Source organism: Rhineura floridana, chromosome 5 (assembly GCF_030035675.1).
Source record: "Rhineura floridana isolate rRhiFlo1 chromosome 5, rRhiFlo1.hap2, whole genome shotgun sequence".
Classification (NCBI taxonomy): domain Eukaryota; kingdom Metazoa; phylum Chordata; class Lepidosauria; order Squamata; family Rhineuridae; genus Rhineura; species Rhineura floridana.
Window position 1 is genome coordinate 74,744,135 of NC_084484.1, and position 23,812 is coordinate 74,767,946.

Sequence of the window (23,812 nt, forward strand, 5' to 3'; positions counted from 1 at the left end):
GAATCCTAGGAAGTGTAATTTCTGAAGGGTGCTGAGACTTGTTAAGAGACTCCAATTCCCCTGACAGAGCTCTAGTGGCTAGAGTGGATTAACAGTCAGCACATTTTCTCAGAGGCACATGTTACCAAATTCTTCCAAGCTACACAGGAGGTGGATTGGACTGTGAAAGAGCAACCCAAATCGCATTTGCATTTTTCCAAATGTGTAGGGCAGTACAATATCTCAGAGAGGAGGTCAGGTCTCCTGCTCCCCTGGTGCATTCACTATAGCTGCCCAATTTCCCTGCTTTTAAAGTTTGATAGAAATATCTGTTGGCTATAGGTACATTCTTAAACTGGAAGGGGTTTTTGCCTTTTAGTGTATAAGGCCAGTAAGAAGGCACTGATTTTCTCTGAAGGCCACATAAGCAGAGAACAATAATACTTTTTTATGCTTTGTTTTTCTTAATTCTTTCAGTTTTATTATCGGCTGCTAGATTCCATGTCTGTATTCTCTGTATATTACAGGTTAATATTTAATAGGCTTATTCTGGTGGCAAAACATGTGTTTCTAGTTATTTAACTGAAACACCAGTAGTGGAGAGCATGGGGAGTGCCACTGTTCATCTGACCTGCAGTTGGTCGCATCACTGCTGCTCACTGGGAGGTAAAGATGGAGGAATGAGGTGGCAGTAAGGTCAGTTCAGTCTAAACAAACTGGCAGAAACACTGGGGTGGCTCTGCCAGTACATTTGCACCACACTGACCTCCCAGTAAGCAGCAGTGACTTGACTGACTGCAGATCAGGTGAGTGGCGCGATCCCACCATCCCATCTGTTACTATTTAAGTGCTTGGTTTGAATGGGTTCAGTTTTGCTCAATCTTTTTGAGTGTCTTTGATTCTAAGATGACATGTACGATAAGCAGAAATTGTTTAGCTGGTGGATTTTTAGTTTGTTATTAAAAACATGCCTTTAAACCCATTAGAACAAACATATTAAACCCATTAAAATAAACATTATATTAAAATATCACTATAAAAACAAATCCCCCTTTAGGATGCACACCTTAACGTGGTGAGGGGTTTGAGAGTGTTGAAGAAGCTGAGAACAATGCTGTCAGGAGTTTAGACCAAGAGGCTAGACTCCTAGCAGGGGCACCCAAGGCAGAATGGTCAAAGCTGAGACACCAGACTAAAATGCATCCAAACTCAGATGAAGGCAATGGTAAACCACCTCTTACCACGAAAACCCTACAAACAGAGTATCCAAAATGCAACACGAGATAGTGCTGGAAGATGAGACCCCCCAGGTCAGAAGGCACTCAACGAGCTACTGGGGAAGAACAAAGGACAAGTACGAGTAGCGCTGTGACTAATGACGCAGCTGGGTCAAAGCCGAAAGGAAGCCCAGAGGCTGATGTGCACAGATGCGAAAGGAGAGTCCGGAGTTGTACGACACACACAATAGGAACATGGCATGTGAGAAGCATGAACCAGGGAAAGTTAGAAATTGTCAAGCAAGAAATGGAATGTATCAACATTACAATTCTTGACGTGAGTGAATTAAAATGGACAGGAATGGGACATTTTCAATCAGGCAACTACAAAATATTTTATGCAGGAAATGAGAATTCAAGAAGAAATGGGGTTGCTTTAATAGTAAGAAGTGATGTAGCAAAAGCAATTAGGAGCTATAACGCAAGGTCTGAACAAGTTATATCAATTAGATTAAACGGGAAACCTATTAACATAACCATCATCCAAGTCTATGCTCCAACAGCAAACAAGAATTGGAGAGATTTTACACAGAAGTACAGGAAGAACTTGATCACACACCAAAACAAGATGTGCTGATAATCATGGGGGACTGGAATGCAAAAGTAGGGAACAGAGAAGAACTAGGAATTGTGGGGAAATGGGGCTTAGGAGACAGAAATGAAGCAGGAGAAAGACTTACTGAATTCTGTGAAGCCAATCATTTGTTTCTTGCCAACACATTTTTTGAGCAACCAAAAAGACGACTGTACATGCGGACTTCACCAGATGGTCAATACAGAAATCAAATTGATTATATAATTGGCAACAGAAGATGGAGAAGTTCCATACTTTTGGCAAAAACAAGACCAGGAGCAGACTGCGGTCAGAGCTTGGAAAAGTTACTTTTTTGAACTACAACTCCCATCAGTCCTATCCAGTGGCCATGCTGGCTGGGGCTGATGGGAGGTGTAGTTCAAAAAAGTAACTTTTCCAAGCTCTGACTGCGGTACAGATCATGAACTGGTCGTATCGAAAATTAGAGTAAAGCTAAAGAAGAAGAACAAAGCAATCATAATGTCAAAATACAATTTAAATAACATCTCCAAAGAATATAAAGATTAAATAAGGAACAGATTTGAGGCTTTAAACTTAGTTGACAGGGAACCAGAAGAACTTTGGAGTGAAGTCAGAGACATTATCAGGGAAGAATGCAAAAAGACAATACCTCTAGTTAAAAAGAGACAAAGACTTCCATGGGTGACTGAAGAAACTCTTAAAATGGTTAAAGAGAGAAGGAAAGCAAAAGCAAAAGGAGATAGAAACATGGTCAGAACCCTAAATGCAACTATACAGTGACTAGTACGTAGGGACCAAGCGAACTATTACAATAGTTATTGTATAGAAATAGAAGAGGACAACAAAAAGGGAAGAACAACAGCCCTATTCCAAAAGATTCGAGAAATGAAAGGGAAATTTAAACCACAAGTAGGGATGTTGAATAATCAACAGGGAAACACACTGACTAACCAAGATGAAATAAAAGGAAGATGGAAGCAATACACTGAAGAACTCTATAAAAGAGATGCAAGGATGGCAGATTCATTCACGGAGGAACCATATGATGAAGAACCAGAAATTTTAGAATGTGAGGTAAAAGCTGGTCTTAAAACACTTGGAAGAAACAAATCACCAGGAACAGATGACATACCAATAGAGTTGCTACAAGCTACTGAGACTGAATCTGTCCACATTTTGACAAAAATTTGTCAAGAAATATGGAAAACTAAACAATGGCCCACAGACTGGAAGTGTTCAATATATATCCCAATTCCAAAGAAAGGGGATCCCAGGGAATGCAGTAATTATCGAACTATTGCCTTAATATCCCATGCAAGTAAAGTAATGCTCAAGATTCTACAACAACAACAAAATGAAATGGACTGCCTTCAAGTTGATTCCAACTTATGGGCGACCCTATGAATAGGGTTTTCATGGTAAGCAGTATTCGGAGGGGGGTTACCATTGCCTCCCTTTGTGTGGGGATTCAAACCCTGGTCTCTCAGGTCGTAGTCCAACACCTTAACCACTACACCACACTGGCTCTCTCTACAACAAAGGCTCTTACCATATATGGAGTGAGAAATGCCAGACGTCCAAGCTGGATACAGAAAGGGAAGAAGCACCAGAGATCATATCGCAAACATACGTTGGATAATGGAACGGAACAAGGAATTTCAGAAGAAAATCACCCTGTGCTTTATAGATTACAGCAAGGCCTTTGATTGTGTAGATAATGAAAAACTATGGAATGCTTTAAAAAAAAATGGGGGTGCCACAGCATCTGATTGTCCTGATGTTCAATCTATACTCTGGACAAGAGGCTACTGTAAGGACAGAATAGAATCATAGAATCATAGAGTTGGAAGGGGCCCTGTAGGCCATCGAATCCAACCCTCTGCTCACAGCAGGAAATCCACAGCTAGAGCATCTCCCGCAGATAGCTGTCCAGCCTCTGCTTGAAGACGTCCAGTGAAGGGGATCCCACCACCTCCCTAGGCAGTCGGTTCCATTGACAAACCGCCCTTACTGTCAAGAAGTTCCTTCTAATGTCCAATCTGAATCGCTCCTGCAACTTAAAACCATTAGACCTAGTCCTACCCTCTGGGGCAGCAGAGAACAAATCTGTACCCTCCTTTATGTGACAGCCCTTCAGGTACTTAAAGAGTGCAATCATGTCACCCCTCAGCCTTCTCTTCACCAGACTGAACATGCCAAGTTCCTTCAACCTTTCCTCATAAGACTTGTTCTCCATACTGGCTATCATCCTCGTTGCCCTCTTCTGGACCCGCTCTAACTTGTCTATATCATTCTTAAAATGAGGCGCCCAGAATTGAACGCAGTATTCCAGATGAGGCCTGACCAATGCAGAATATAGTGGGACTATTACTTCCCTCGACCTGGAAACTATAGCTCTGTTTATGCAGCCCAAAACCACGTTTGCCTTTTTTGCCGCAGCATCACACTGCTGGGTCATGTTCAACTTGCGATCCACTACAATTCCAAGGTCCTTCTCACACGCACTACTGCTAAGCCAGGTATTTCCCATCCTGTACCCATGCATTTTGTTTTTGTGGCCTAAATGCAGAATCCTGCATTTGTCTTTATTGAATGTCATTTTATTAATTTCAGCCCAATTTTCTAGTCTATCCAGGTCCCTTTGGATTTTATTCCTGTCTTCCATTGTGTTAGCTATCCCTCCCAGTTTCATATCATCCGCAAACTTCATAAGGCTTCCCTCCACCCCATCGTCTAAGTCATTGATAAAAATGTTGAAGAGTATCGGCCCCAGGACAGAACCCTGTGGCACTCCACTCGAGACCTCCTTCCAGTCTGAAGCAGAGCCACCGACGACCACTCTTTGAGTACGGTTTTCCAACCAGTTGTGAATCCACCTGACGGTATTTCCATGTAGTCCGCATTTGACTAGTTTGCTAATCAATATGGAGAAACCGTTTGGTTTCCAATAGAAAAGGGTGTGAGACGGGTGTATTTTATCACCCTATTTGTTTAATCTCTATGGAGAACATATCATATGGAAAGCGGGATTGGATCAAGATGAAGGAGGTGTGAAAATTGGAGGGAGAAATATCAATAATTTAAGATATGCAGACGATACCATACTCTTAGCAGAAACCAGTAATGATTTGAAAAGAATGTGGATGAAAGTTAAAGAGGAAAGCACAAAAGCAGGACTACAGCTGAACGTCAAAAAGACTAAAGTGATGACAACAGAAGATTTCTGTAACTTTAAAGTTGACAATGAGGACATTGAACTTGTCAAAGATTATCAATACCTTGGCATAGTCATTTACCAAAATGGAGACCATAGTCAAGAAATCAGAAGAAGGCTAGGACTGGGGAGGGCAGCTGTTAGAGAACTAGACAAGGTCCTCAAATGCAAAGATGTATCACTGAACACTAAAGTCAGGATCATTCAGACCATGGTATTCCCAATCTCTATGTATGGATGTGAAAGTTGGACAGTGAAAAAGGCAGATAAGAGAAAAATCAACTCATTTGAAATGTGGTGCTGGAGGAGAGCTTTGTGCATACCATGGACTGTGAAAAAGACAAATACTTGGGTGTTAGATCAAATTAAACCAGAACTATCACTTGAAGCTAAAATGTTGAAACTAAGGTTATCATACTTTGGACACATAATGAGAAGACAATAATGCTGGGAAAAACAGAAGGGAGTAGAAAAAGAGGAAGGCCAAACAAGAGATGGATTGATTCCATAAAGGAAGCCACAGACCTGAACTTACAAGATCTGAACAGGGTGGTTCATGACAGATGCTCTTGGAGGTCACTGATTCATAGGGTCGCCATAAGTCATAGTCGACTTGAAGGCACATAACAACAACATAAAAACAAATGGTAGCATCAGTAAATCACACAATGCAGCAAACAATCAGGGACCTAAAGTACGAGTGGGAAACCTGTGGTCCTACAGATATTTCAAGAGGCTGAAGCATTCCTATGGGAGGTCAAATCTGGAAGCCTTCTCCTGAGGCATTTCTTATAGGTCCCTCAAGCATAGTTCACTTTGACTGATAGCAGCTTTTTTGTGGAACGCTATAATGAGGATGATGTGGTCTTATTTGTTTCAAATGTTTGTGATCAGGGGTTCTGCTTTATTTTAATGGTTGGAATAGTTGATATTCACATTCCTCTGCCCCCCTGCCCCCATAGTACAAATTCTGGCAACTGGTCCCAAGCATTTGGGCTGGCACATCCCCTTGCAACAGGAAACACCTTTGTTTATACAGTTCTCAGTGAAAAGTCTTCATCACAGTGAAAAGTGTCATGAAGAGGAGGCCGCATAGAGGGTGCATAGACAAAAACAACTTTAATACAAATAATTTATGGAGGGGGAAACATGCAGAGGCTGCTTCTTGTAATGCAGAAGTTAAACTAAAAGCACAGTCCCTGACTTGGGCAGTTCCTAGTATGGCAAGCCAGGAGGGCCAATACACTACTCTTATAGGAAGGGTAGCCGACATGGTGCCCTCCAAATGTTGTTCCAGCACCTTGGACAGCTCCTTGATAGTTTTGACTGAAACCCGGAGTGGATTCTTCTGCCCCACTGACATGGAGCGACTAGCCGCCACTGACTACAAATTTATTTTTTATTTTATTATTATTTGATTTATATCTCACCCTGTCTCCCAGCAGGAGCCCAGGGCACCAAACAGAAGCGCTAAAAACACTTTAAAGCATCATAAAAACAGACTTTAAAATACATTAAAACAAAACATTTTTAAAAACATTTTTTTAAAAAGCTTTGAAGACATCTTTAAAAAAAGATTAAAACCATATTCTTCTTTTTTTAAGGTTTAAAAACATATTAAAAAGCAATTCCAACACAGACGCAAACTGCATGAGCATGGAACATGTTAGCTGGGGCTGAGTGAGCAGGCGTTGAACAATATCTGGCGGGCACCATGTTGGCTATCCCTGATTTTAGAGCATAAGCACTCTGTCAGGGTTGGGACTGATGCTGCAGCCAGAGTACCAATGTATGGGCAAACTAACTCCAGGGTATAGCTGCACTTGAACTTACTTGAACTTGATTTTTCTGTCGTGGTGCTTCCTCCACCATGAATCTTGGAAATTAGCATTCTGTGACTAGACTAGGTGCAGCAGTGCATCCATGCAGTATATATTTTAAAAATGGGATCCGTGAACAAATGTACTATCTCTTTATGGGTCTTTAAAATTACAATCTTACTTTAGATCATTTTTTAAATAATTACCAGCAGTATGGCCTTACCTCATTATACAGTGTATTTCTTTCTGAAGGTTTCTATCTGCTTCAGACTGCTAAATTGACATTATTATTGAGGTGTAAAAGTTAAAAAATTGCAGCTGCAGTAATACATTTAGCACAAATTGGTATAGCTCTACCAGACAGAGAATTGCTCAGCCTTGTTCAGAACTCACAGGTCATGTGGCCTGGAAAATTAGATTGGTTTCAACGGAACCCATCCATGGCTATAAAAACATTGTTGGAAGCTGCTGATGTATTCACTTGATGCAGTCTCCAAACCAGATCTGCACCAGGCTTGAGATGAACAGATCAGCTCCATCTGCCAGAGGCTTTTCCCTGTAAAATGACAGCTGTAGCACTGTGAGCACGCAGTACACTTGGTGGATCTCCATTTTATCCTCACAACAACCCTGTGAGGTAGGTTAGACTGAAAGGCAGTGATTGGCCCAAGATCACCCCAGTGAGTTTCATGGCCAAGTGGGGATTTGAACCCTGGTCTCCCAGGTCCTAGTCCAACACTTGAACAACTTCGCCACACTGGCATGATGTAAATGCTGAGCAAGAAACAGTCAGCTTATGAATGAAGGTTTTCACGGCTGCTCTCAGGATCAGAACCAACCAGGATATCATGCAATCATGCAATGCCTTGCTGTCCTGTAGGAATCAGTCTTATATTAGTTGAGATTGAAGAGAGATACAGTGGGCTGCCAGAACCTATTGCCCAAATCTTTAATCTTTAAATGAAATGAATCTGAGGCAGAAAAGTGACCAATGATAAGTGATGGACGGATTCTGTTTATTTATTACAAGTATTTTAAATAGACATTATAATAATTTAAATAAATAAACATTTTTGTTCCACTCTCATTAAAAATCCCAAGGGGGTTTGCAACACATAAATACCAATACAATAAAACAGTCCGTTAAGATCCAGTAAATCCAGCAAAGACCACAGCAGCCAGACACATTTCCATGGCTCATTTCTCAATAATAAATGTTCAATTTATGATTTGTTCATTGAAATCATTTCTAGACCGCTCTTCATCCATGCAGACACCATCCATATGGACAAAATAGATATGAATAAAATTAAACATACCACCAAAAATTGTACATTAGAATGAATAAAACAAATGATTTTCTTAAAACCAATTGAAGGCAACTAAAACAACATCAAAGCAGACTAAAATAGCAACTTTAAAACACCTGGGCAAGTAGATAAGCCTTGACCTGGTGCTGAAATGATTATAAAGTTGGTGCCAGTCATGTTCCAATGGGGAGGGCACTTTAAAAAAAGGAAAAGAAAAGGCACCACCACAGGGAAGGCTCTGTCCAAATTCATACTAGCAAAAATTAGTTGTCAATTTAGCCCACTTTTCCTATGGAGCTTTGTAGGTTTTGTAAATCTTGAGGTTTTGTCTGTGAAAGAACTCAAACATTTATTGTTTATGTTTGTTTTCTGGTAAGGTCAGACAGTGGGGAGTGTGTGAAAAGCACTCAAAGAATATATTCTAGAAGTATTTTCCATGCCATATACCAGAAAAGATAAGAAGAACTTTAGAATGCAGCTCTTCCATGCACATTTCCTAGTCATGTTTGCCTGTTGCAGCAAAAACAGCCAACAGCCTTGTGGCACCTTAAGATGACTAATTTTATTATGACATAAGTTTTTGTGGACCAGAGTCCACTTCGTCAGTTGCATAAAGGCATAATGCTACATTGGCAGGAATACATACCCACCATTTGCAGGGGTGAGATGGAGAGAAGAATGGTTAGAGGGAAATGAAATATAAAAAGAGTAGCCAGTAACAGCGACATAAAAGGACAATAATTACAGTGACAATTACCAAAGCAGTTTGATTACACAAACATCCTGGCATTGATACCCTAATTAACACACCTGTTAGAGGGTAACCACCCTTTGTGCTACAGGAACTCAGCTGATAAACACAGAGCTGCTGGCACATTTCAAAATCTAAAAACTGTCATGGGCACCACAAAATATTCCTTTCACAGAACCAAAACGGGTGATGCTCAACCCTCCTTCCAAAAATACAGGTAAAACACCCCACCAAAAAGACACAAACAAATAAAATGCAGACCAAAAAAGTGGGCAACCCCTCCCAAGAACCCCCCAAACAACAAAAATATGAAAAAATTGGAGGGGACTTTGATGGGCACGAAGGGTGGTACCTGAGGGCATCATGGTGCCTATGAGTGCTGTGTTGGGGGGTCCCATAGGTCATGTAGATCTGGAAGATAATGCTATAACTGTTATTTGTTAAATATAAATATTGTTCATTGTTGTGTTTCACCTTTGCTTAATTCCAGTAGCCGTTGTTCCAGATGTTGTTTTTGTTTTGTTCTTTTAAAAATAGATGCTGGTGGAGCAGAACTTTGCTATGATATATATTGCAACATTTTTATTGCATTCCACAGGTCCTCCAGTAAACGTTACTTGCAATATTTTTATCAACAGTTTTGGATCAGTCACAGAAACCACAATGGTAAGTGTGGCAATGCCACTGGCAAAAAAAGAGCACTCCTAAATCTATGTCGTAAACACAACCTGTCCATTTTTTCTATTTATTGTTCAACTTGCAGGTCCTCCTGTAAATGTTACCTGCAACATATTTATCAACAGCTTTGGTTCAATAGCAGAAACTACAATGGTGAGTGGGAAAAACCATTGAAGCCATCTTGTGAAGGAGGGTGATGTGCTATGGATCTGGGGTATTCTAGATGTGGGGGCTTCAGATTCAAGGGAGACATGAAATGTACACAGGATAACTATAGAGCATAATTTCTGGAATAACATATGTAGCAATATGTTTATGTCAAATGCATGATTTTAATTCTATACATGGAATTTGGCAGAAATAATGGCCAGATCAGTGATGGCCAAATTTTTGGCCAAAGTCAAGTGCCGCAAGTCAAGTCCAGAGAACAGTATGCTAGCACTTTTTAGTATGTTTGCAAACCCATCTGCCTCAGTACCATCGTGTCAGCAATGGTAAGCCCACCCCCATGAGCCTTTCACCCCCCATTGCCCCCAGTTTCAGAGGCCTATTTTCATACTTTCCCACCAAATGAGCTGAAAACTCTCTGTACAAATATAAAAATGTATAAAAATGAAAAACAGGAAAATGGATATATGGTTTGGCTGATTTAAATGTCAGTTTAAATTATGCCAAGTTACCAGCTTTTGTTTGTTTGTTTGTTTTTCTGTAAAATCAACAGAATTCTTAACAGGGCACATTCCTTTCTTACATAGGTATTAAAATACAAAGGTCCCAGATGTAAAAAGTAAAGAAATAGAGCAGTGTCCAGTAAACATAGATCAAAGCTGCCTGTGCAGTTTTGCAGCTTCTGCAATCTAATGAGGCAGATTTGGCATTTGATTGTCTCATGCTCCCCTGTGGTCACCTGGATGCATTTGAAACCAATAACCAGTTGTGGCCAATGATGTGTATATCTAAGTGAAACCAATGGTGGCCATGACATGGCAGTAGAGAAGAATGGGCCTTGCTGGTGCAAAGAGGCAGCAGTGGAGGTGTGGGTGCCATAGTCAACATCGTGCAAGTACACAGTTGGTAGGTGGATAGTCACCTTCTGATGACCTCAGCATGTTCTTGCACACTGATGCTTGTGGCACCCTCCAAACCCCATCACTGCCTCCCAGCTCTAAAAGGTATGGGAGGGAAGGCCCTAACCCCATACTGCCATGCCATAGGGACTGGCAGATTTACCTAGCAAACCACCTCATTGACTGGCATACCTACAACCACGATCAGATGACCATAGGAACAGTACTCTAAAACACTAGTGAGGGTCAATTCACATGACCATTTTTAGGTGATGAGATATGAAGGTTGAGTGAACATGTGGTAAATTAGTTGTCCAGAAGAGTTGTGGTCTTCTGACCTGGAGATGGGGATATCAGCTCAGATGCTGGTCTGGACAAGGGTGGGCCATGTTCAGTACCCGTCCTGTGCCAGCTAGGCTGCGGGGTATAGGTCAGGCAGGTTCCAGCATTGACCTGGAAACACTTAATAGCCTGTAGCAGATAATGGGTTCCAGAAGAAGAAAGTCTTAGAAAGAGGTCTGAGAAAAAGCAGACACCGACCTGACAATTTTCAGGGTTCAAGCAAGCCCTCTCCCCACCTTCAAGCAATGGGGACTGCCAGAGCAAAGCCCTCAAGTAAATTTGCAGGGAATTACAGAGGTGGCACTTTGGTCTGATGTTTCATGCTGGTGCTACCAAATGGCCATGAATTGTATCTTCTGCCCTTTCCACATGGGATACAGAGGACTGCCATGCTGAGGTGGTAGGTAGCCAGATTGAAGATCTGAGGTAAGGATGAGGGAGAAATTTGATTCAGTTTACATGAACCTACTTACACTTTTTGAAGCACAGTCGTACTTTGAAAGTCACACTTACACAGATTTTGCTATGCAGTTCTCTACCCAAGTAACGTGTACAGGATGCATATACTAGGGTAAAGTGTGCATAGAAATGCATTCATTAATGAACATAACATACAGAAAAGATTATATTAGGGAAAATATAAATATCAGGCCAAATACACTTTGCAAAAATGTATATATTAGGCAGAAATGCATATAGCAATGTGTATTTTAGGGAAAATGTGCACTAAAATGCTGATGAATTTTCATGAGGACTTTAAAAAAAATGCCAGCTGATGTGAACAAGTGGAGAACTGACCTTGAGACTGGAAAAATGAGAAACTGAGAGAAACCAAAACTGACAGATTCACCCATCCTTAGTATGAGGTTTCCATTCTGGCTTCAGAATCCATTAACTCATCTTCCATTTCATAGAGTGAGTTTGACTAATAAAGGCAGCCTATAAATGTTTTTAAATAAAGAAAATAGAGGTCACTGGAGCATTCCACAGAGTTGAGATCCTGTAGATTTGGGGATCATGGGATACCTTAGGCAAGCAACCCTTGCTTAGGGTCAAAAACTGAAGAGCTCCTAACATGGTGGGTCTGTGTCATAACAAGACCTAAAATCCCTGACAGTAACTTAGGAATCCATAGTTATAGCATGTTTTTGCAACATACTAAAAGCAAATATGGAACAAAACCCATCTAAGGTTGAACTCATTTGTCCCTTCCTTCACAACAGTATGATGAAATACAATCATATTCAGATAAGAATTATACATAAATGCATTAGGTCTACTACTCCTTAGAGCTGTTGTCAAACGCCCTGCTAGACGTGGTAAGATTCTGTGAACATAGCCAAAGGGGTTTTCTAGTTTTATCCTTAAATCTTCTATTGACCTTAACCCAGAGAGAAACAGTGAAAATCCTGCATGTCACTGACTTTACAAGATGGCATTCAGTGACAATATTTGCACGATCTAATGCTGATGGCGTTAATGAGACTCCTCCATTGCTTTGATTCCCCTCATTGCATTTTTCTGTCTATAAGATATGTTAATGTGCGTCTTTTCAGTGTTCATTACCACATTTCTGCTAACAACAAGGCTAAATATTGAAGTAAACAAACACTTTTGGCTTCCTTGTTTGCTTTAAGCATAATACTTGCAGACAACATCGAATGGGTTCTGCTTAATTCAGTGCTGTTCTGATGTCTGATACTAGCTTTCTTAAAGCTGTTAACTCTTTAATGAGTAGCTTTGACATTGGTTTATAAAATGGTCCTAAAGGCAGACATCAGCTATTGCTCATCTGCTTTGCCTTATAAACTTAATGATGTGATGGACAGTATTTAATTCTTGTGGTAATATAAAATCATGAATTCCATGACGCTTCCAGAAGTTATTGTGTCCTCACAAAATGCTGTTGACAGGCTGGATATCAAATGTGAAGATTCAGTTTCGCAACTAAGGATAGCAAACAATGGATTGTAAGTTAATAATAATAATTTTAAAAGCCTCTCATGGCTCAGAAAACCAAAATGGTCAATAAAAAGTAAACTGAATATTTTGAATACTAACAGGAAGTGGTATCCACAAATATCTGAGAACAAACTCAATGATAATAGGCTTCAAGTCCATCCAAAGGTAGGACTGAGAATCCAGCTGTTAATATACAGACACACTTAATTAAAAGTTTTGAGTTTTCCGTAATTAATAGATAAAAGAAAGCTTACAACCACAGGAAGAGTACTGTACATCTACACATCTCTGGTCTTCTGAGGAATAAGGTAGCTCTTTAGCCACCTTATTCTGGTTGGCTGAAAAAGGCTGGGCCTCTTAAATGACCAAATTCTCTGGTCAAAATTTGATTGTGCTGGTTCTGAGTTTTATAGGAAGAGGTTGAGAAATCACATCAACATTTTTGCAGTTGTTTGAATATGACTGGATGTTTGTGATAACTTGTACTATTAATGGAAAATGTGTGGGAAACTGAAGATTACTCATTGTGTGTAGATTTTATTTGGTTTTATAGGGGTTTCCCCTAAATATGGTTTCTGGGAAGACAAACATTCTTTCCAGAATCTTCCTTTTCTGCTGTTGTTTTGGTCTAGAATGGACCCTATTGCATAATTTTAGAAACTTACAGTGCATTAAAACACCCCCAATTTTAAAAACAAATATAAAATTTTCCTGTCATGAAAGCAACTGCAGTGATGTTTCAGAAATTTGGGCTTGATTTACACTTTATCATATTTTTAATGAATATAATTTTTAAAAACATTGCTTGTTTGCTGCATTTTCATCCATGCCTTGCTTCCCTTCTACAGTAGCAAGGCAAGAGACCCAACATTTCATAGGACTATTTTTTAATTTTAAAAAATGAGGGCAAAAAGCCCAAACAAATTAGATTGACAATTGTTAAGATGAAATGACACTACACGGTGCCAAGAGAGGAGCATTTTCTAAAATACCAAAATGATGAACGTAGGATTTATACATTCCTCCATGGCGCAGAGTGGTAAGCGGCGGTAACGCAGCCAAAGCTCTGCTCACGGCCGGAGTTCAATTCCAACGGAAGGAGGAAGTCGAATCTCCAGTAAAAGGGGTCGAGGTCCACTCAGCCTTCCATCCATCCGTGGTTGGTAAAATGAATACCTGGCATACGCTGGGGGGTAAAGAAAGGCCGGGGAAGGAACTGGCAATCCCACCCCATATATACGGTCTGCCGAGTAAACGTCGCAAGACGTCACCCTAAGAGTCGGAAACTACTCGCACTACAAGTGCGGGGACACCTTTACCTTTTTTAAGATTGTATCTGCATGTGGTTTGAATAGAATACATTCCAGTTTTCCCATTGATGAGGAGTTCAGTTTATCCCGTTTAAACTAAACTAGTTCTTTAGCTAGTGTCATAATTTGTCTGTTACATTAATTAAACAGGAGAAGTTAAACAATTCTGCCATTTAGCTTGTGTAGTAATATCTTGTAAAATGTCCTTGTGGCTTAGGGTTGTATCCAATGCAGCTTGTGGAATGGGAGCTCTCCTCTCCTCACATGCCCCCCTCCCACAGAACTGCCCCAGAGGATCCCCCAACCTGGAGGGAATAGGAGAGAAAGAGTAACATTGAGCACATGGAAGTATGTTGCACTAGCTGAGGTACGGTGCTGGTTACAGCCCCCTTTTAATGCCATTGCACTGTATATATCCTTATAGATACATTAAGTAGCTTTTATACAAATTAATATATTTGCATCACTGTTTAATCATTCTTGAAGATGACTCCTCCATTATGAACTCAGTGTGGCAGGACATTACAGCTGAAAATTATCCCATAAAATAAATTATACAGCCACAAGAGTAGCCAGCATGGATTTTTCACATTCCGCCATGTTAAATTGAAAATGCCCCCTTGCCATTCTGCTGCTTCCCAAAATCTCATTTCAAAACAAAACCTGTAGTCCTCAACTCAGAAATACTTCCTTAACAACAGTCTTAAGTTGTCATGGCAATACACAAAACACTCAGAAAGAATCCAGCATTCAAAGTCTAAAACACGAGTAAATTAATCCAGACCCCTGTTGGCCTTTTTTTTGTCTGTAGTGTCATAATTTGTTGAAATTAATTGAAAATGAGCCATGTGCACAGAGTACCTGTAATCCTATTACAGACCTTGCCCCATACTCTGACCTTCTTCTTCTGCAGTTTAAAAGTGTTGTGCCCCAGTTGGAGGGAGAGCTAGATCAGGGAGGGGAGTCAGATGATGATGAGGTTCCTTGGGGAGCTGGAGGAAGGAAGACAAGCGGGGAGGGTTCTGGCAGCCCTCAAACTCCCACAGAGGCAGCTCTTGCCCTGCCTGCGAGTCCAACGCCTGAGCAGTTGGGAAGCACTCTCTGATCGCGCCATCCACTCCCATGAAGGTATCCCCACCAGACACTTCAAATGCTTCCCAGCCAATCAGTATCCCGCTTCCAGAGGCCAATCTGTCACCTAGTGAAGCCCCGCTGTCAGATGTGCCGTCTGAGACTCATCCCCCCTCACCTCACATGAGGAGGCATGAGAAGAGAGACTTTCAAAGGGTGAAACTCTAGCGGAGCCACCTCTTACTTCCAAAAACCTTCCCTACTTAAGCCAGTGTCTTCCAAGACACAAGTGCTGAGTCAACTCTCTCCAAATGCTGCAGAGACTGTTTAGTTAGGATAGTTAGGGAAAGTAGTGAGTCAGAGTAGACAGGTATATGAAGCGCACCACTTTGGATGAAACCATACCTGTAATAATAAGAGAAAAAGACATCACCTCGCCTCAATCTGAATCCTTTGGCTCTGGGCAGGATAAACAGTTTTTTAAAAGCATGGCTGATTTTTAATTAATTTAAGGAAATTAACATTGGAGTCTATGATAGCTCAGGCATGCTCAGCAAGAACCAACTCTGTGTTCTAAAAGCCAGACTAACAGCTATTTGACTTGGCTAATTGGGACCACACCCTCTCCAGACATTTATTCCACTTTAAACAGTCATGGCTTCCTCCAAAGAATCCTGGGAAGTGTAGTTTGTGAAGGGTGCTGAGAATTGTTAGGAGACTCCTGTTCCCCTGATAGAGCTCCAGCAGCCAGAGCGGTTTAACAGTCAGCACCTCTTTGGGTGATTGTAGCTCTGTGAGGGGAATAGGGTGTGAAACAGTAGTAGTAACAGTAGTAATACAGGAAAGAAGTAAAGTGAGAAGAACACCAATGTTCATACAAAAAAGGTAATTGTTCATATTTAGAGATCCTGATTGCAGGTGTTGCCATCACTCACCATTTGCTCAGAGGCACATGTTACCAAATCCTTCCAAGCTACACAGGAAGTGGATTGGACTGTGAAAAACCCACTCAAATTGTTTTTGCATTTTTACAAATTTGTAAGGCAATACAGTATTTCAGAGAGGAGGTTAGGTCTCCTGCTCCCCTGGTGCATTCACTATAGCTGCCCAATTTCCTTGCTTTTAAAAATTTGATAAAAATATCTGTTGGCTATAGGTATGTTCTTAAACTGCAGGTATTTTTTGCCTATGAGTGAATTTAGGCTATGATCCTCAAACCATTTACAATAGATGGCCCTTTGGTATCAGAAGGATTTTTCCAAAACAGACTTTTGAAAAATAGGGCAACCAGGTAGGATGAAAATCAAGGCTCCTGTACTTTCAATAGTTGTATGGGACAGGGAATCTTGGCTGGTATATATTTTCTTTCCACCTGCTTTACTGTGATATAGCAAAATCATATACCTGCAGAAAATCCCTTTTCTATTCCACTATTCCTGGTTGCATCTGTTCTCACTTTTCGTGATGCTTCTGTGTTTTAAGGAGATGAGGAAAAAGCATCCTCTGTCAGATGGCTTTTATTCCCTAAACTGCACATTGGTTTTCCATTGGTTTTAAATGCTTGTGCATTTCTTTAAGTGGAGCTTTAGTCTGTGGACTATTGTTTTTTGTTGTTGCTACTGGTTTGAATGGTTTAGGGTTTTTTAATGATAGACTTTAATTAGCCATTCAGGGGCCATGCTGGGAGAGCAGAATAGAAATAAACCATTAAGAGATCAAGGCTGCATCTGATCAACCTGTTAGAAAACTTGTCACGGCCAACTGCAAAATATTAATATCAGACAATGAAAAATGTGAAATGTAGAGCATAATCCAGTGATAGATTTTTTTGGGGGGGGCTGGGACAAACCCATTGAAATCAATGACCTTAGGGACATGCATGTTACATATTATGCACAAATGCATATAATGAATCCCCCAATAGTTGTTATTTCTTTCACTAATGAAAAACAGCAGTTGGAGACTGCAGTTTTCAGTGGAGCCTCCTGAGGATGGTTTCCATATTTTCTTGTATTTTAAACCTGTTAGGGCTTCATGGCATGCATTTGAATATAACACATAGTTTGCCTGTGAAGCACTTACTGTAGCTGTGACTTAAAAGTTCCATCCATTTCGATGGGGTTAATAGGTACTAAAGATTCTCTGGGTTATATCTAGAGCTTGGAAAAGTTACTTTGTTGAACTACAACTTCCATCAGCCCAATCCAGTGGCCATGCTGGCTGGGGCTGATGGGAGTTGTAATTGAAAAAAGTAACTTTTCCAAGCTCTGGTTATATCCTTGCAGTATATTAAGTTTTAGAGGTTGTTATAGAGTTAAATAGTTACTTAATCATAAGTAATTAGCATTGGCTGTTTTAAAAACGGCACTGCCTATAAGAACTTTTGTAAAGAAGCAGGACTGACAGAATACACTTTTTGCTTTGCTCACCACTATTGATTCAATTAACCTCCCAAGTTGACTTGACTCACCTGAAAATGGGGATGTCCTAGCTTGTGATAATCAAACAAGACTGTCTTCTGTTGCATCAGATCACCGATCCACTGACCGTACACTCCTATGCACATTGACTCAGGAGCTTCACTGAGTTGAAATGGGACTTCTGGGTAAATGTGGATAGGATTGCCAGGTGACACTAGTACTGGTGGCTGACTGGCAGCAGCTCTTCAAGATATCAGGCTAATCTAGCATTTTCATAGTGTAAGGATTGCTAAATATTCCTAGGATTATTGAGGTGTAAACTAGCTCTTTCACAGGATCTTTTCTAGCACTGCTGCCTGAGTTCATGAAGCAGCTCAAGGAACGTCATCAGTCTTAAGAGGGTTTTTTGAAACCCGTCATCTGTTCAGCTCCTCGCTTCTGAACTTCATCATTCAGGGGCAGAGTCAAGAATGGACATAGCTAAGTGCCTGTCAAGGGCGCACACCTTAGCCGAGGGGCCACTGACAAGAGCCCCCTGGATCTGCTTCTCCTCTTCACCTTTGCAACTTGCTTGTTCACCCACCTCTTACTCTGGCCCGAAGGGGATGAACAAGCAAACAACAGAGATGAGAAAGATGAACTGCCACTGCTCGCTTGCTTGCTTGCTTGTTGGCTCTGTCTGGCTCAGGGTTTATTCTAACGTGTAACTAGACACATTTTGTGCAGCGTCAAAAAAAATGTGTGCAGTGTGAAATAGACTTTCCTGCAGTTTATGAGATTTAATAACGAGCTAGGCAGTTTCTAAAAAAAGAAATAGATGAGAACGTAAAAGGAAACTGAACAGAAAGTTAAATACTGGTTCTTTTCAAATCTTTATAACGTTATACTAATAGTCAGTGCTTTTTTGGTAAAAAATGAGGTGCCGCTACTCACATCTTGATAAAAATACTATGGGTACCAGCACAAAATGGCTGGCATGGGCAGCAAAAGAAGAGGTGCTGGTCCCCTGTACCAATGAGTACTGTCATAAAAAAAGTCCTGCTAACAGTATATTATAGGACAAATTACTTGACTAGTTTGGGAGCAGGCAGTGTGCCGGCTGCTTGTGTAGTAGGGGAAAAAAAGCTTAGAATAAACCCTGGTCTGGCTAGAAAGCAGGTGGCAGCAATGAGGAGGCAGAGGAGCACTGCCAACTGCCAACAATAGCAGTGAAGGGGTAGATTCACTGAGGGAGGGGAGCACATTGAGAGTATCTTGCCTAATGGTCCCCCAAAACCTGAAGGCAGCACTGTAATCAGTAAGTATGGGCAGAGCCAGCTCATGGAACAATAATGAAACAAGCTTATGGAGCAGAGATTACATGTTTAGCTCATGGATCGTTGTGAGGATATGAACATTTCAGCAATGATACATTTCCCCAACCATCCAGGTCAGTGGTTTGTCTGACAACTGCTCATACATTTTTCAGATTCAAGGCCTGTTGCTGCTATTTTTGTGTATGTTCTAGCGAATGTGAACAAAATGCATCTGAATTATAAGCTAGTTCAGAGCGGGAGCAATAACTTTGTCCATTAGCAGATTTCTCCTTTCCAGGGCTCATATATTCAGATGCATACAATGTACAATTAAGCTTGCTTTTTTGTTTTTGTGTGGGATTAACTAACTGGCAGGTGTGATGGTGACTGTTGTTGCACTTTTGTAGAATTCTAAGATTGTTCCCTGTCTGGTGGAGAGAGGGAGAAACCCTGGTCTTCATACATACAGTGATATCTGAACAGTCATTCATTGCATCCTGTCAAGGGCAAGCCAAAAAACAAGGAAACTTAGTCATGCTGAAGTTTAAAGAATCTGTGGCCCTACCATAGCAGAAGATATAAACTGCTGTCAATAAAAAAACTTCATTCTTGTCCCTGTAAGGCCACATTATAGTCCAAGTAATCAATTAGGCTGAGCTAATTGAAGATAATCCAGGGTGGCTATTTTAGCTGTTCAGATTTCAGTAAATAAAAGTTCAGTTACTAAAAGAGAGGTATTACCGCAGATCAGTCACAATTCTGGCCAAAGTCTAGATCAGGCACTAGCATGATGCCCTCCAAATTTTGTGGACTCCACCTCCCATGGGCCCCACTCAGCATGTACGATGGTCAGGGATGATGGGGGTTGTAATCCAACAGTTTCTGAAGAGCCCCACATTGGCTACCCCTGACCTAAATCCTCACAATAGTTCATGTTGCGGTTGGAGTTATAAAATGAACCTATCATTTTGGTTTGGAAAATGCAACTCTTGGTGCCATGTTGTTTTGTCATAGTCAATTCTGATTATTATTCCATGGACTTTACTACCTTGGTTCAATCAGAGAAGCCTTTGGGGTGAAATAGAACCAATATGAAAAACAGTATCACCTTAGCTATGGCTTTAAAGAACCATGCGATTAGCTCCAAGTCCCCAAAGATAGTTTGGACTTGTTCCTTGAAAAGCAGTCCTTCATGCTGCTTGGCAACCTTCTTTCATAAGCAGCTGATCATATGGCAGGAGTTTGTGCATGCAGTGGTAGCTAATAGCTCCATATCAGTGAGGCAGTGGAATCCACTCCGGGATAGCTTTTTGAAAGTTCGGACCAATACCCAGAGTGGACTCCACTGCCTCACTGTGTGTGTTTCTTGTTCAAAGTGGGGGGGAGAACTTGGAAAAATTGCATTGGGCACGCTCAAGTTCTTGGGGATGCCCAAAGTAGTTCTTTGAAGTCTACTCTATGGCCATGTAGCTGGGAGCCAAGGAAGCTCCTGTCACAGGCTCCACACTGACATAATAATAATAATAATAATAATAATAATAATTTAATTTTTAGGCCGCCTATCTGGCCGAAGCCACTCTAGGCGGCGTACATATTAAATTCAATAAAATACAAAATACAGTAAATACAATAAATACAATAAAATACAAATAATCATCAGTGACAGAATAGCAGCAATTGTAATACATAGCAGCGGGGATTGAGTATATAATTAGCCCATCCCGATAGTCTCAAAGGCCTGACCAAACAGCCAAGTTTTTAATGCTCGGCAGAAGGTATCCAGGGAAGGGGCATGTCGAAGATCGACATGACTCCTACATGGGTTGATTACAGCTGATGGTACCTGGAAAGCAACACTTCCATTCATAAATGAACTGGCAACCCTTGGTGGGGCAGGGGATGAATGGTCAGGCCAGGGAGGCACTCAGTAGCATGTTGGGAGAAGCTACTGCCGTACTCCTGGCTCCAAAAGGCATGGCTGGAGTCTGGTCCAACCAACAGCCTTGGCAAGGAGGGACCAACAATAAACTCATTCCCTCCAATGTGGGATGTGACAGGAAAGCCCTGTTCTAAAAAACCCTTTTGTGTTGGTTCCATCCTTCCTTTCCTCTTCCCAGTTGCAGACACACCTAGTCTTCTTTCTGATGTATATTTATTTAGGCCACACCTGCAGCTTACTTTTGAAGCACTCTTTATACCACTTGTAACACTCATGGCTTCCCACAAAGATTCCTGGGAACTGTTGTTTGTTGAGGGTGCTGAAAATTGTTAGGAGACCCCTATGGGAATTGTAGTTCTGTGAGGGGAATAGGAGTCTCCTAACAACTCTCAGCACCCCTAACAAACTACAACTCACAAGATTATTTGGGTGAAGCCATGACTGTTTAAGTGGTATAATGCTGCTTTATATGTAAGGCACAGAAGCTGTTTATCAGGGGGTCTAGCCCTCAGAAAGTGACATACAGAGAGAAATCACTGAGTGGATAAAGACAAAAACATGGTGCAAACATTTTCAGTTGCGCTACCCCCCACCCCTATGACCACTATTACATCACAAATGGCTTCTCATAGGAAACAGGTAAAATCACCATGCCAATGTTTTATTAACACAAGAAAAATAAATCTGAATGTTTGAATCAGCCCCATAGTGTCCATGGTCAAAGGAAAGCACAATGCCCCCTCAGCTAAATGTATCATAGTTATCACTCTCCAAGTCTAACAAAGCACAAAGACATCCAGTCCAGACAAGAGGTTTAATAACGGGTGTATCTGACTTTTCTGTAGGACTACAGAGTGAACATTTTTTTGAGGCAGCAGTGGAACGACTCCCGTCTTGCTTACAGTGAATACCCTGATGACTCTTTGGATTTGGATCCATCAATGTTAGACTCCATCTGGAAGCCGGATTTATTCTTTGCCAATGAGAAGGGTGCAAATTTCCACGATGTTACCACAGACAACAAGCTTCTGAGGATTTCAAAAAATGGGAAGGTGTTATATAGTATCAGGTAAACCTGTTTGTATGTGTGTGTGTGCGCTCATGCATCTTGGGCATGCACTTGATCGTTTTTTAAAATACGTCTTTGAAGACTGAACACAACTTTCATATTTTATTTTTGTTCCTCTTTTATACTGTAATGAAGCTTAAATACAGGTGGCAGTGGTGGAGGGGAGATCTCTTTCCTTCATCTTGTTCAGCTCCTACTTTTCCCAAATTAGAAAATCAAGTAGTACAGAACCAGTTGGCTTGATGAGAGCATAAAAGGGCCCAGCAACCCCACACTGACCTGCAGCAGTGACTTCTATGCATATCAATTGGAACCACCCTTTTAAAAATTAAAACAAAAAGCAGACCTCTTGTTTTTGTGTGTGAGCTGCATTGAAATGCAGAGGAAATGTGGTTTATAAAATGTCAGAAAAGCATTTGAAAAAAAGACAGCCTTGTCTTGGGATATCTTAATGTAGTAACTCAGAAGTGCCCATATATCTATGTGGTGTTCTTTGCTTGTGCAACCAATTTATGTAGGCATTTTAAAAAGCAAAGCAGAGTGACGTGTTGCACTGGGATGGTTCTGGTTAAAGTTGGTATATATGCTCTCACATGCACACTTTGATGAGATCTGATTAAGCAGGATGCATGCAGAGAATCAGAATGATAAAGAGCCTTAAAAATAGCAAGGCAGAGGCATACATTGTATAAATGATTGTTGCAGCATACATTTCATATGCTACTTAGTATGCTTCATTTCATTATTAATACCTTCATATTTGCAATGAGGCTTGAAGATGGAAAGTCCACTTACTGTTAACAGGAAGAATTGATAATAGTTTCTAAACTCCTCCTTTTCTTGCCACAGTTGGTTTTAACTCCTCACCTACCCACCAATGCCAATAGCTGCTTCATTGTTCAGTGAAATGTTTGCAGCTATTCTCTTGGGATTGCATGGAATTCATCTTAAATGCAGTAAAGGTTCTGAGTCTTTCATCCCCGCAAGCAGAGGAGCTGAGTTTTTTATGTCTTTCCACAGGCAGCCTTGAATCTACTCCTCCCTGCCCCTGAAACAACTCTGCAATAGCTTCTGTAACAGAATCCATGAACCTAGCCACCATCAGTCCCCTTTAGCCGCCAAACCTCCTTATATATGTAAAAAAAAAAGTAAAGGTGTCCCTGCGCTTGTAGTGCAAGTCGTTTCCGACTCTTAGGGTGACGTCTTGCGACGTTTACTAGGCAGACCGTATATATGGGGTGGGATTGCCAGTTCCTTCCCGGCCTTTCTTTACCCCCCAGCGTATGCTGGGTACTCATTTTACCAACCACGGATGGATGGAAGGCTGAGTGGACCTCGACCCCTTTTACTGGAGATTCGACTTCCTCCTTCCATTGGAATCGAACTCCGGCCGTGAGCAGAGCTTCGGCTGCGTTACCACCGCTTACCACTCTGTGCCACAGAGGATCAATTGTATATGTAGACAGTGCTTTTTTGTGATGGTACTCAATGGTACAGAGTACCATCACCTCCTTTTTTTGTGCTGCCCATGGCAACCATTTTGTACTGGCACCCATGATATTTTTATCAAGATATGATTATAGGTACCTGATTTTATACAACCCCCCATATGTACACATTAAAATCAACAACTGTCAACTCAGGGGCTGTCATATCAGGATATAATTAGGACCATATGAACAAAGGCCATTTGGGTTAGTATTTCAGCTGCACCACTCGTCTAGTTCAGACACTTACCTGAGAATGGCCGTC

General features: G+C 41.1%; 1 protein-coding gene across 2 annotated transcripts in view; it reads left to right on the forward strand.

Moving 5' to 3' along the window:
- Nucleotides 1–23,812, forward strand: part of GLRA2 (glycine receptor alpha 2) — a 217,117-nt gene that overhangs the window by 36,304 nt on the left and 157,001 nt on the right. The window contains exons 3-4 of one of the 2 annotated variants that reach the window (XM_061629427.1): nucleotides 9,506–9,573; nucleotides 21,837–22,060. In XM_061629427.1, the coding sequence (XP_061485411.1) occupies nucleotides 9,506–9,573; nucleotides 21,837–22,060 (292 nt within the window). Of the gene's footprint in view, nucleotides 1–9,505; nucleotides 9,574–9,670; nucleotides 9,739–21,836; nucleotides 22,061–23,812 lie in introns of both variants that reach the window. The other variant, XM_061629428.1, reaches the window with a different exon arrangement.